The 15629-nt window shown below is 33.6% G+C and overlaps 1 protein-coding gene across 2 annotated transcripts; it reads right to left on the minus strand.

Annotated features, from left to right (window-relative positions):
* Positions 1-9562: 9562 nt before the first annotated feature.
* LOC120133092 (RRP15-like protein) lies at positions 9563-12878 on the minus strand. Of its 2 annotated transcripts, XM_039149742.1 has the most exons (9): positions 12477-12877; positions 12322-12440; positions 12135-12236; positions 11965-12046; positions 11833-11852; positions 11665-11725; positions 10828-10907; positions 10016-10123; positions 9563-9898 (listed from the first exon to the last, which is right to left on the minus strand). In XM_039149742.1, exons 1-9 carry the CDS (start codon positions 12748-12750, stop codon positions 9836-9838), a joined length of 909 nt encoding a protein of 302 aa, XP_039005673.1. In that variant the 5' UTR covers positions 12751-12877; the 3' UTR covers positions 9563-9835. The 2 variants fall into 2 exon arrangements, with proteins under 2 accessions (XP_039005673.1, XP_039005672.1); XM_039149741.1 differs by having other exon boundaries at positions 12322-12878.
* Between the last annotated feature and the right edge of the window lie 2751 nt (positions 12879-15629).

Below are 15629 nucleotides of genomic sequence, written 5' to 3' on the forward strand. Positions count from 1 at the left end.
TTGTTTTAAACAACAATAAAGAAAATCTTGGCAAATTTGATGCTAAAAGTGATGAAGGAATTTTTATGGGTTATTTCCTAAATTCTAAAGTTTATCGAGTATTTAATAAAAGAACTTTAGTTGTAGAAGAGTCTATACATGTTGTTTTCGATGATAATTCCCTTCCAAGGAATGATTCTTGTGTGAATGATGATGTAGGTATTATAAACACAAATGACTTTAGACATGACGTTGGAGAACCATCATCAAAGGAAGAAATGAAAGATGAGGAAACTCAAGATCCTCTTGAGAATCCAACCATTGAAGAAAGATAAGTCTCTTATCCAAGAGAGTACAACTATGTCAAGGATGGTGAGATAATAGATGATCCATCCAAAGGGGTAAGAACTTGATATTCTCTTAGAAATATTTGTAATTATGTAGCATTAATCTCATGCATAGAGCCTAAGAATATTAAAGAAGCATTAAATGATGAACATTGGATTATGGCTATATAAGAAGAGTTAAATCAATTTGAGATAAGTACAGTATGGACATTAGTTAAAATGTCTAGTAATAAATCTATTATAGGTACTAGATGAGTATTTAGGAATAAGCTTCATTAAAATGGTAATATAGTGAGAAACAAGGCTAGACTTGTTGCTCAAGGCTATACTCAAGAATAGAGCATAGACTATGATGAAACATACGCTCCCGTAGTTAGGATGGAAACAATTAGAATGTTATTAGCATTTGCATGTTTCAATGAATTTAAATTATATCAAATGGATGTTAAAAGTGCATTTTTAAATTGTTTTATAAAAGAAGAAGTGTATGTGGAACAACCTCCAAGTTTTAAAGATTCAAAATTTTCAGATCATGTTTTTAAATTGAAAAAAGCACTTTATGGTTTAAAACAAGCTCATATAGCTTGATATGAAAGATTTTCAAATTTTTTAATTAAAAAAGGTTTTTCAAAAGGGAAGATTGACACTACATTGTTTTTAAAGCATAAAGGTAAAGATTTATTAGTAGTTTAAATTTATGTTGATGATATAATATTTGGTTCTACTAATGATGTTCTTTGCCAAGAATTTTCTAAGCTAATACAGAGTGAATTCGAATTGAGCATGATGGGGAGCTCTCATTTTTCTTGGGACTCCAAATCAAGCAAAGAAATGATGGCATCTTCATCAATCAAGCTAAGTACGTCAAGGATATGCTCAAGAAGTTTGGACTGAAAAATGGAAAACCTCATGCCACTCCAATGAGCTCTTCTACAAAACTTGACATAGATGAAGGAGGTAAATGTGTGGATGTTAAATTGTATAGGTCAATGATTGACTCTTTGCATTATATAACCGCAAGTAGACCGGACTTCATGTTTAGTGTTTGCTTATGTGCTAGATTTCAATTATGTCCTAAGGAATCACATTTACTAGCCGTTAAGAAGATCTTTAGATACCTTAAGGACACTCCTAGTTTAGGACTTTGGTATCCTAGAGACTCTAGTTTTAGCTTGCATACCTTCTCTGATTCAGATTATGGAGGATGCAAAATAGATAGAAAAAGCACCTCCGGTACTTGCCAATTCCTAGGAAATATGATGATTTCATGGTTTTCAAAGAAACAAAATTGTGTTGCATTATCTACCACTAAAGCGGAATACATTTCAACCGGTAGTTGTTGTGCTCAAGTTTTATGGATGAAACAACAACTTTTAGATTATGGAATTGAAGTAGGTATCATACCTATAAAGTGTGACAATACTAGTGTTATTTGTCTCACTAAAAATCCCATACAACACTCTAGAACTAAGCATATTGAAATTAGACATTATTTCATTAGAGATCATGTCGCTCAAGAAGATATAGTTCTAGAATATGTTGATATTTTGCATCAATTAGCAGATAAAGAATGATTTTGGACACTTATGAGAGATTGGGTTTAACAGACCTATCTTCACTTAGTGTTTAAAATAATTTAGCACTTTTAATTAGAAATGAAAAATACTTATAGAAATAATATTTTTTATTGCATTCTCTGCTATTAGTTAGGAGGAATTTATGATTCTTAGTGAAAATTAAATACATGTTCAAATGAAGTTTAAAGATTTGATTGATTGAACATAGTTAATTTTTAATCTATGAGTTGCCAATACCACTAGAGCTAAATAATTTAGCATTTTGAATGCTTAAAACGGATTTTTGACATTTTAGTGCATAACGCATCGATACACCTTGAAGATGTACCAATGCACTCCTTGAATGTGCATCAATGCACTCTGTTGTGCATCAATACACTCGTTGGGTTTTGGGTATTAAATCCCTATTTCTTCTTCATTCTCTCAAAACCTTTCAAAGCCCTCTTTGATGCCATTCGTCCCTCTCTCACCCTACTCTCAAATTTTGCTCACAAACTTCATTTCTAGTCAAAAATTACTTGCTTCTCATCTCTCATTCCTGCTACTATCATTAAATCGTGAAAAACATCATCACATTCTCACTCAAATCCAAATTTCAAGGTAATATTTTCTAAAACCCCTATTTTTTAATTTTTGAACTTAGGATTAGTTTTGATTAGTTCTAGGTTGAACAAATTATCGGGCATTGATTGTTTAGTGTTTAGAAACTAGATTTTACAACCAATTTCGTCAAAAACACTAATTTTTTCAAAATTATTTTTGAAATTCGAAAATTATTGTTTTAATTGATGTTTCTGATTCACATATATTGCTTTTATAAAAACTATACATATTATGATCTTCAAACATTATTTTCAAAATAGTTTTCCAAACTTTGCCCATTAGGATTCGGTTTAGAGAACCTTGATTATTGCAGACTTAATTGAGTTTTGGGATTGATTTTATTGCATAAATGTGTTTTAAATTTGCAGGTTACCTATCATATTCCGATTCTTGAACAAAGTATAATCCTAAACGACCTAGGCCATCGTCTAGATGCTCAAGTCAAAACCGACCTCATATCCCTCCTCCACCACAAAATTCAAACCCAAACGAACCCGAATTAACCATTCTTAATTATTGCTTCAACCAACCCAATCATCGTCGAGATGAATTATATGATAGGTTTGTTAGTTATTTGCAATCTTGCAAAATCCGAGAGGAACATATTCCTTCAATTCAAGCAATGGAGGATATTAACTTCAAATATCTTCCTGTCATTCGTTCTTGGAAGTTTGATAAATTGTTCCAAATTAAGCCCATTGTCTATCAACAATTAGTGCGCATTTTCTACTCCAATGCGGTTTGTGTCCAAAATGTAAGTAAAACCGAAACCATAGGCATACGATCCTATCTCTTAGGGTAAGTCATTTTCATCAATTAGGAAACTATTGCTAATGCTTTTGGTTTAGACGATGCCGGCATAGATAATGAAATAGACGTTGTGGCCACACCATATAAGTCTAAGGATAATGTTAGTACCTTACAAACACATCATGACCGATTTCGTCATTTAATGATCTCTTGGTGGTTTAGACCATCTGGAGGTAGGTAATCCACTCTTAAAGTAATCGATTTATGGTGGATACATTGTATCCAACATATTAAGAAAATTAATTTGCCACAGATTATTTTTGGTGAGCTTGTTGATAACGTAAACGTTCTCCCTTCCAAAAATACATAAACTTTAGTTTACGATTGACTTCTTTCTAATCTTTTTATCAAACTAGGGCTTAAGGTCTCGGTTGACATTCTCATCCCTCTCCAAAACCAAATTAATCTCACTTCCTTAAAGAAATCGGGATGGAAAAAGGATAAGGAAACGAGTCAATGGGAATATAGACCCACTGAGCAAACTCCGAGAGCTAGCTCTTCACGAGCTCCACCTCCTCCGGCACCAGTAGTAGACGATGATCTCGAACTTCAAGAACTTTTTCAACATATAGACGATCACGTACCAGAAGATGTGCCGACACCCACACTGCAAGAGGAACAAATGCCTCCATATTTTTGATCATTTATGGAGTCATTTGATCTACGGTTTGCTTCCATGGAGTCTCAACTGACTGAGTTTCAACGGGAGATTCATGAACGTATAGATACACTCACACTTGAAGTACGAGCACATTATTCTCCTCCTCCTGATCCTCCTATTGACGACTAGACCTATCTTGCTTTAGTTTGTCTGAATTAAACTTTGGATTAATATTTTTGATTTTCTTGCCTTGAATTGTTCAAACTTTTGATGTTTTTGGATTGAATGTTTGGATGTTATGGATGTTTGAACTTAATATATATATTTGGTTTGCTTGAATTTATAAGCTAAATGTTTATTTCGTTTTTGCATCATTTACATATTAGTTGCAATATGACCAATTTTATCATTACACATTGTTTATGAATATTGATTATGAAACTTATGGCTAACGTTTCTCTTGATTGTGATCTTAGCAGTTTAAGGTTATAAATTTCTAAATATCAATTGCTTGAGTTTTCAAAACCCTTGTTTCAAAACGTTTTAGGAGTATTTTTGATTTAACATAAAGGGGAAGAAAATGTGTTATAGTAAGGGGGAGTAATTTTTCAAAATTGATCTCAAAAATGATTTTCTTGAAAAATCTTAAAATTACTCAAATGTTTTGTTATATCAAAAAGGGGGAGATTGTTGAAAACATTTTTGATGTTTCGATATAGCAAATTAAGTACAAATAAATTTTAAGATTTTACAAATCATTTTCCAAGTATATTCGAATCAATTTACACAAATTTCAAGATATTACTTCAAGTCTTTAAAAGATCAATTTCAATCCTTACTAAAGTATAAAATTGTGTTTTAATCTTAAAATATTTTTGAAACAATTTTCACAAAGTATTTCGAACAAAAAACGAGCCAAGTATCAGTTTTTCAGAGTAGTGTACCGATGCACTATATAATGCATCGATGCACCCTTGAATAAATTGAATTTCGAATGTATTTTGTGTACTAATGCACAAGGAATGCATCGATGCACCCCTAAATAATTTGAGCATTGAATGCATTTTATACATCGATGCACTCCAGGCTTATTTGAAACATCGAATGTTTTTATGCATCGATGCACCCCTAGTGTACCGATGCACTAAGTCTTCCAACGGTCGAAATATTTGAATTTTACACATAGTGTACCGATGCATATTGCCTATACATTGATGCACTATACGCTTCCAACTGTTTTATTAATTATTTTCACACAATAACGGCTCTATTGACTCCACTAATGATCCCCAACGTTCAGAAGTGACCCAAGGTGTATTTAAACAAGCTTAGGAGCCATTGATAAAAAATAAGAAACAACAATTGAGAGAGAATCAAAGATAAAGCTTTAAAACATCAAGGTTGAGATATTCAAACCTATTTTTCATTCAATATTCATTTTGTTTTCAAGAACACTATTTGTACTCAATTATATTCATTATTGAGTGTTCTTTCTTTGTTATAGAATTGTGCAAACAATTTACCTTGTGAGATTTTTCTTGTAAGTTTGCAAAATTTGTGTATTTCTCTTTGGGAGAGAGTGTGCTCAAGAATTTGGGATATAATTCTTGAGGGAGTTGTAAGGTTACTCTTTGTCCTAAAAAAAAGAACAAATTAGTGAATTTGTTGAAAAATCCTTAGTGTGGATAGCTAAGGTAGTGGACGTAGACTTTGGTTAAGAGAGTCGAACCACTCTAAATCGCTGTGCAAATATTTTCAATTTTTTGTAAAAGCTTCCACCAAATTTTTAATTACCAATTCACCCTCTCTTAACTATTTTGTCGATCGATTAACTCAACACATCTATTAAAAATATTAAAAAATAGTAGTATTTTCGATAATATATTTCTTTAGTTTTATGTTAAAAAAAGTCGTACAACAGAATTACTTTTACGGTAAAAGAGGGAAATGTTGACTGAACCTATACTTCATAACAGGCAGTAGATTCTATACCTAACCAACCAACCAACCTGAAAGCTGAAAAATTAAACCTTTTTACTGAAGAATCTCAACTTATCCCCCGCTTTTGATTCAAGCTACTGAACAAGAATCTGAATGGATAAGACTTTTGGGGGTAATGTCCCAACATATTTTAACAACCCTAATAGTTATTCTTTTTTCTACATAATTTAATGATAAATTAACAATAACTTGATAATTTTTAGGATAAACTAGATATTTAATCACTCAACTATTCGAGTAGTTCTGTTTTGATCATCCGACTAAAATCATACCCATCGTTAAAAAAATTAACAAAATTATTTGTGTGATACTTTTCTATTTTTTAAATGATAACATGACACAAACTTGTGATGACACGTCAACATCATCGTTAATTTTTTAACAACAAGTAAATAAAATTTAACGTTAGATATGATATTAAAAGAAAAAATTGTTTAATGAACCATACAAAACTACACTATTAATTAGATGACTAAATATATAGTTTAGTCTAATTTTTAATTACTCACATCACTTGATTTAAACAAATCAGAATATGAGATATGTCAACATGATGTTTTCTCACAAGGGAATTGACTCCTGAAATAACAGTGTGAAAGAAACAGCTTATCCTCTTCAAACCTAAAGAAGAGAAAAGTCCATTTGTAGGGTAGATTTTCCCTCCCCACTATATTTGAAAAAGAACCTCTTTAAGTACAGGAGGAATCCCGTTTATCGAACATTTTGAATCTCCAAACCAGGTCTGCTAAATCAGTGTAATTTCTACACGTGGCAATTAGTAAAAATAATACACCTCAATGACCAGTAACATAATTTGTCTATACTAGACGGTTTCCCACCATGTATGAACATCCGAAGCTAAATTCAAAATTTCAGGCATTTTCAATATCTCTGGAAAAAAAACACACACGCACATTCAATATCCTACAATGACTTAAATGGTCCAAAAAAACAGCACATGTTATCAATCAGGTGGTCCTAAAATTTACAATTTCAAACAAGAATGATGTAAATGCTTCAACAGCTAAATTTAAGTGTCTCATTTTGGGAACTGTTCTTATTCAAAGGAAAGACAAGCTAACCTCATTAGCAGGGCAGGGCTCTCATCTCATCTGTGAAAATTACACTGTCCAAAATGCAGCACGTCGATCGGTCCACAAGAGGGAGAGATTGAACAAGATTATTTATCTCATTAGCGTTAACAAGTTGATTCCTTCATTAGGCTCAGCTCTTGCCTCTTGGATACGGAACTTTGTTAGTCCTCAACCATCAGTAATACTACTTGGAAGAACAAATAAACAAATAAAAAGAGGTTAATCTGCATTTAATAGAGGCAACCTTTAAAAATTTGTAGAGTTCATTTTACTACGAACTCATCATCGGATTCAGGATTACTGGAAAGTCGTCACTTCCACAATGCAATTTACAAAGAAACATCGTGCTCACACAAGCAACAGAGAGAGGACTCCAACATATTGTTGACGTCCCTTTTGTTTTCTCAAAGATGCTAGAAAACCTCAGCACTTGCCTAAGGTAGAGTAAGTCAGTATAGCTTTTTCTGTCAGTATAGTAAGTCAATACATGAATGATATTTGGAAGCTGTGAACATAACCCTAAGATATTTGAAAATGACATCTGGACATGGATTAAATTTTAGAAAAAATAAAGACAGAACAGTGAAAGTTTTCTTTTCTTCATATTCAAGTTAGGCAGGGGAATTAATCGACAGAAGATCCACTATTGAATATTGTTCATTTGTTTAGGGAAATTTGGTGACTTGAAGAAGTAAAAAACAGGCTATAATTTTCAAAAGCATTGTTGGAACAGAGTTTAAGGCCATGGCACTTGAAATTTGTGAAGGAATTTGGTTACAGAGACTCTTGACTGAACTAGACCTTTGTGACAACAAGCACTTGAACTTCAAAGTGACAGTAAGTCTATCATAAGTATAGCTAAAAATTCAATCCACCGTGACATAACAAAACATGTAGAGATTGACAGCCATTTCATTTTTGAAAAGGTAAATGTTAGGTCAGTGAAATTGAATTATGTTCCTACTAAAGACCAGCCGACATATATCCTTATCAAGACACTTCCAAGAGTTACCTTTGATGAACTCACATTCAAGATGGGTTTTTACAACATCTACTCCCCAGCTAGAGGGGGAGTGTTAGTGTGAACAAAATAAGCTATAGAATATTTACATTTTAATAGACTGTAAATAGAGTAATTCTTGTAATTTAGATTGCAGAAAATATGAGATTAAATTTCCATATATCTAGTTGCTATTTTTAGGAATTTGATAGTTGATTTTGTGTAATTTTTCTAGATTAAGCTCTTTTTATAACCTATAGGTATTATTTTTCTCAATAATATACAAGTAAATATACAAGTCAAAAGGAGAGAATCAAATTTACTCTCCCCACCAAATACCTTTATTCTACACTCTTAGGAATGGATGCCACACTACCACCTTCTTCTATACTTCCCTTGCTCAAAACAGAACAAGATTGTTTTGGGGAAGGAGTAACAAATAGCGAACGTCTGGGTGCATCAGTAGTATCCAGAAGAATTTGCTTTCTTTTAGCAGATAATGAGTGTATGGAGCCCGCTAAGGGAGAGTTATGCAGCTGATTAGATTCATGATCAACCTTATAACTACGTAGTTTATCCCGAGGAGAATTTTCTTTCAGCCCATCTTTAGTTGGCAGCTGATTTCCATTTTCAAAATGTTCGACCAAATCTAACTGCAAAGCTTCACTACTCTGGGAGTACCATTAGTTACAGCAATCGGCTCAGAGTTCAACACAATTGTTCCAAACCAGACTTCAGAAATCTCAACGTCTTCCTGAAATTGAAACAATTCAAAAACAAGACATAAGGCTTCATTTGATTGATGCTTTTTTACTTGTTCAGGGAACTGACATAAAGCAAAAGGCAAAGTTTTAAAAACATCATCATAATTGATCTAAAATGAGGAAATAATTGAAAATGTAACACCAATAATAACATAATTTATCTAGAAATGTTGCACTTTGTCATATTAGGCAGTTGCATATTCTCTCATAATCTTTCAAAAAATTTCTTTGATTTTGTAGAAACACAATGCCGCCCAAACTGACCATCATTAGAGGTAGCAGATCCAGCTGTGCTACTTCCACCAGGAGATGGCGTCTCTAACGGCCTAAAGAACGACTCGATATCATCATCATAGTCATCACTTTGCTTTTCCTGTGTTTCCGTGACTTTGTGCGGGCGTCGGAATTGGAACTTTGAATTTGCAGCCATCCTGTTCTTTATTTTTATTTCCTTCCGTGATTTTTTCCCGTTAGGGTCGGTTTTAATATGCCACGAGCAAAACTGATTAAAGAAAACTTCAAATTTATGAGATTAAAAAGTTTTTTTTTTTAATTTTTTATAGTTATCGTTAATAATAAAATTAAGATTTTAAAATGGAAGATAAAATATAAATTTTAGATATTTACTTATAGAGCAAGAGAGAGCGAATTCAGAATCCGACTTGATCACCAAATCTTTTGCAATGGAGCTTTCCTCGGAAAATAGTCAACACGTTGATATTATGCGAGAGATATTCCCCTCAAGAGCGGTGATTATATATGGACATGGACATGGACGTGGACATGTATCAAAGTTTCACGTTTATATTTTTGACTGAAACAAAATAAATATTGGAATTCTGGTTCGATTACAACATCTTCCACATCGTCAAAAGAACCGACAAATTCATACGTGCCAACATTTTCCTTTTGGAATGGGAATAAAGATAGTAAGTAGAATAATCATTCCGTAATCTGAACCGCTATCTTCAGACATGCTTCCAACATCAACTGAACCAAATGTAAAAAAAGTAAAATCAGGTTTTGCAGTTATACCATGACAGGGAAGAGCAAAGGACTTCAATCATCATCTGAACCACTATCTTCAGACATCCTTCCAACATCATCAACTATCGCCGAGTCCTGTGAAAAAGTTAGCAGAACAAACTTGTTACCCAAAACAAAGAGGTAAATGCAAGTGGTCTCTACCTCCAGTTAAAAGGACATGACCGGTAATGCCAAAAGCATTAACATTCTCACCGCCATTTTATCCCAGTCCTTCAACTTAGGATTTGTTAGCATGTAATTATCACGCAATGGGGCCCAAGCAGGTCCTTCATCATTACTAGGATCACATGATGTATTATCCTGCATGTCATATAACTTCATAAGCAATTTCAGTAAAACTTACAAAGAATCCGAATAAACAACTAGAAAATGGCATTCAGTGCAGTGTTGTCAAGGGCACGAGGTGCACTTCAGGCGTTTGAACCCTTATAATGGCTCAAGCAAACCACACAAAAAACATGTTAGCTTAACTGAAGTAAAGCACAATACAACATGCAATCTTTTTTATGATTTGCTTATGGCCCTCTGTGTTGAATATTCAAATATTAAGTAGAGAATTGAATACCATTCCTTTCTTGCTAATAAAGGTAAACATAAAAAAAGTGAAAAATAAAATAAATTTAAGAGAACTTCAATCAGGCAGGCATTTTTTAGGCCTATCGCCTTACAAAATAGCACCTGTACACAGCCCAAGTGTGCACCTGATCAAATGGGCCTTGCCCAAAAGGACCAAAGGCTCTTTTGTTGTCTAGTGCTAGGGTGCAGGATCATCCAGGCACATGCATCGGCAGCATTGATTCAATGTGAGGTTCCCAGATAATTATGAGAAAATAACGTAACTTTTTTGTAGGTTAACATGCACAAGAGCATAGACATATATGCTAAAGTTTAGTACATCAACCATAACAACACCATAACACGCGAAGGAAAAAGAAAGGAGGATATTGTTGTGTGATATGGCACAATGCAAGGAACCAGAAAAAATAGTTCAGAAAATAACCAACCTTGCTGGAAGAATTTTGTACAGGAAATGATGTCTTTCCTAGCTCTGAAAAGAAGGCTTCTTTACTCCGCTTCCTTATCACTAGCAGGATTCATAAACAACAATGTCAGAAAACTGGAACTAGGAAAGTAGAACGTCTTTAAGGGTTACACTGATGTAAACAAAGTTTTCCAACAATCTTTTAAAAGTGGAATGTGTTAATTACCATGAAAATTAACATTCACATGTGAAGAATCTACATCATATTCAGCCTCTAAACCTAGGGTTTTAAAGGCATATATATCTCATGATAAATCCATTTAGTCTTTTTATTTGTACGACATGATAGAATGTAAAACACAAAATATAGTTCTTTAAATCACCGAATCCTAAGAACCAATTGATCAGAACTTGGTGCACATAGAGGAGAAAGACCCAGTTTATTTCCATGAACTTCTAGAACTGTTGATTATACTTTAACCATCAAAAGCTTTTGAATGCAATTTCTACAGCTTTTGAAAGAATAAAGTACTTCCATCTCAAAGATGGAAGTGACAACATATACAAAAGGCCTTTGTGCATGCACATGCATGTATAAAAAAAAGGCTATTGTGAATTACTGAGCAAAAAATGTATGAGATTTTAATTGGTGATAATTGGTGATATTGATAATAATACCATTTCCTTTTGACCAATCTGGTCATAAAGATATTAGACATAGTTGTGAAAGAAGTGAAAGCCTCGAAATAAGCCAAGAACAAGCATTTCAAGTTATCCAAAATATCAAATGCCGAAAATAGGGCATCACATTCGAAGTAAGATTTACTTGGTAATCAGGAGGATACTAAATAATGCATACTTTTTGCATCTTTAGACCTTGAAGGGTCCAATCCTTTCTGAGCCTTTTGTGCTTTGTTCACCTACATGATATATGGAAAAAAAAAAAAGATTACATAGAGACATGATAGTAATAACCAACAATATAACAGATGAAATAAGAGACTTCGACAAAGAGAAAACAACTTACAGCATTGAATAACTTCACCACTGAAATATCCAGCAACACATAAACAACGCAACATAATTAGCAAGAGAAAAATAAGCAATGAATTAAGTTTATATATAACATTAAACCATATATGGTCTAAAAATACATTACCTCCTTTCGTGGCGATACCAATGAGAAACTTTTCATGTGAATCCAAGTAATTTGCAGGCTTTACATGTCCCTTCTCCGCAACCTGTAACATTAATGGCACATAGCATAAAATAAAAGCATTGCAAAAGCAAAATCATAGCAATATATTTTGCAAATTTTAAGGCAAATACCAAATGTTTTTCTTTCTTGGCTTCTCCCTTAACTTTCCTTTCAGCTTCCTCTTCAGCTAACTTCTTTGCGATAAGTTGCTTGTGCCCAGATAACACAGGACCCTATAACAATGCGGGAAATCATTGAACAAGAAACACAATTTTCCTTCTAAAATGAAATAGACCCAAGTTTAGAAACTAGCTTTACCAATGAATCATTAGCTATATTCCTCTTTATAATGTTCTTAAATGCAACCCTGAATGCTCTAACACCTTCTGTAAATTTCATAACCCCAGGTTGAATTTCACCACCTTCTTCTTCTTCTCCTCCTCCTCCTCCTCCTCCTCCTCCTGAATCATCACTTCCTTCAGAAGAATTATCTCCGCCGCCGCCCCTCCGAGTTGCCGCCGCCTCCGTGTTTTCCTTTTCCTTCCGCTCTTCCTCCTCTTCGTCGTCATCGGAATTGTAGTCACGGGCTCGTTTTTCGAACAGATTTCTCATTTTTTTACTTACTCTTAACTTTTTTCCTTTACCCTCCAACATCTTAAGCTTCTTATTCTTGGTTTTGTTACCTTTCTTTTTACCAATATTTCTTTTCCTTTTTCCAGCTGCAACATTGCCTTCCTCCATTGTCATCACCAGCTTCTTCCTTTCAATAGAAAAATGCCCAAGACAGAAGGATTGGAAACGAAGAGAAGATTATCAAACCCGTTTTAAACCCTAATTATACAGAGAAGCAAAACACACACTGTATCTTCTTTTTTTCCCGTATGAATTTTTTTTTTCTTTTTTTGCTTTTAAATTCTTTGTTTGGGCCTTTTTATTTTGTTTGAGGTCTTCATTCTTAATACGATTTTCGTGGGCCCGTCATTCTCCTTTGTGACTCCTTCCATCTTTAAAACTACATAAAAAAAGCGTAAACCAAATATTTAGTCACCCATATGTTCTTGTGATTCCATTTTAGTCACCCAACTATTTTTCTTAAGTCATATACAATATTAAGTTTTGGTTATGATTCGATAATCTAATGTTAAAAAATTAATGGCGATGCTGATGAGCCCCATAAAGTAATATTAAATCATCATTGAATAAAATTATCACATTAACAATTATGTTTATTTTTTTAACGACGGGATCAGAACGTAATGTTAAGTAGGATTTAAGAAAAAATAGTTGACTGCCCAAAATAGAACAACGAAAATAAATTGATGATTAAATTTGTAGTTTATCCAAAATAAAAAAGATTTAGTTAAAATTTAAAAGTTTGTCTAAGAGTATAAACCATTTAAATAATTTTTATAACATAAAACCAAGTGGATTTTTTTTATTTAATTGCAATTATCATTGGCAATATTTGGCATTGTAAATATTCAATTTTTGTTGTTGTTGAAGCCTACTATTTTACTTTATGAAAGACATATTTAGTTAGTGTGATTATTCAACTGAGCTAAAGGACATATATTTGATGGAATATTAACCCGAATTCCTGAAAATTACATTTAATTCTTCTATGTTTAATACTTAAGATGAAGACAGTACACTGATCATTTTTTTTAAAGAGTAAAATTGAGTATTTCCTTTGATATTATATGGAAAATTTAAAAAAAATCAGACTTATTAATTTTTTAAGTTGAGTGACTTGTGCTAAAGTGAGAAGGGAAAAACATTTTCATTATCAACTACAGTGCCCTTCTGCCCTCGTCACCAGATCCAAACAGTTAACCTCAATGCTCTCCCGAATGACGGAACTGCCCCTGATATCTCCTCAAATTTACGCACTTTTGGAGCTTCCGCCATGCTTTACTTCACTGAGCTTCACCACTCTACTTTCATGGATATCTTGGCCTTGCTCTCTTTTCTCTCCACGAACTCCCTCTTGTCTGATTCGTTCTTTAAGCTCTTATCACCGTACGTACCGCTTTCCTTCAACTCGGTTTTCATTTTTTTCTCTTTTTGCCTTTCCTAAGGATAAGGATATATGGGTTTTTTTTTTTTCTGAAGCTGTGAAAGGTGGCAGCTTTTGTTCAATTTCTATGCTTCTTTTGGTTTTCTTTCGCTCTAAATTACTGTTTTTGACACAGTCATTTGGAAAGCGTTACTGAATTAAAATTTTAAAGAGGGTTAAATTCTTAGAACAACAGAGGTATCTCATATGCATTAATAGATGCTGGAGTATTCCTTGGTTATGGCTACTTTTTTATATAGACAATTTGCATCAGTTCTTTTGGCTATCGCCGTATTAGTGTCGGCCTCATTCTTGCACATGTGCCATACGTAAATCCAAAGCCTACAAAGTTGTGTTTTGTGATACTAGTATAATGAACATGCTTACCACCTTCTGGGGGGATATAAACTCGAGCTGTGAAATCATGTTTGTGCATTTTGTTGTATTCTTCTTTCATTTCCAGAGTCTGTTACGTTAACTAGGAATTCAAACTGTTCCACATGCAAAATGCAAAAATATATGTTTATTATGTTGGGAAGTTGCAGAATTTGGGCATGGTTGCAAACGATGAACATCAATGGATTTAAATGTGTTTTTCTTTTTAAAATTCTGATCAACTTTGCTTCTTCCTTCTCCTCTCAATTTCCAGATCAACCCATTGATTATACTTTGAAGAAGGTTTCCTGGTACCGTCTCCCCATGGACATGTTTTCGGATTTAATCTTTGTGGTTGCAATCATAATTCTTTGTCAAGATCCCCACTTACGTCTGCATAGAAAGGTAAGTGACTGTCCTGTGTTGCTATATTCTATTGACTTAATGTATTATCTGCCTTTATTATGCTGGTAGATTTGATAGGATTAATTAATCTGTCAGCAAACACCTTTTGCTGTTAGATTTATACATAACATTTCTAGTTGCAGAATTTGTAATCTTGGTCTAGCAAATGACCGGTTATAAAGGGAATAAGATAAATCTAGAGTTTTTATTGTTGTTCCAGGAAATATAAATAAAGATTATAAAAAATGTGTCGTTTTAAATTAATCAAAAAGGCTATCTCCCAATTAGGTATCTTATTTTCCCCCCTCTCGCTCTATTAGTTATCCACATATAATGTGTCCCTTTCAGGAAAAAAAATTCTGTAGTTCAGAATGATGAACTGGACAAATTTTCTCAGGTATGTCGACTATCACTTTTGAAGAATTATGTGAGGTAGGTTGGACTGTGGAAGCAGATCTAGCAGAAGGGCAACTTCTCGACCTTAGTGGGGAATCTGTTGCCTTGGGCTGCTGGGAACCAGAGATGGCAATCCCGATGTCTCTCCTACTGAACATGCAAACATATGGAGGGCTGAAGTCAAGGTACACTGATCCAACTATGATAAGCAGCACAAATTGTTTACTTTAAAATGCAAAGCAGTGTCACCGTCAATAGTGCAGTAAATAATTTGATATCTATGGTCTGTATCATCTGTAATAACATGTGAAATATTTGGCTCTTCTTCCAAAATGTCAGCCTTGCACTTCTTGCATCTGAGATTACACCTTTTGGATAGAAGGATTTCTGAGAC

Source organism: Hibiscus syriacus, unplaced genomic scaffold, assembly GCF_006381635.1.
Source record: "Hibiscus syriacus cultivar Baekdansim isolate YM2019G1 unplaced genomic scaffold, ASM638163v2 tig00110577_pilon, whole genome shotgun sequence".
In the NCBI taxonomy this organism is placed as follows: Eukaryota; Viridiplantae; Streptophyta; class Magnoliopsida; order Malvales; family Malvaceae; genus Hibiscus; species Hibiscus syriacus.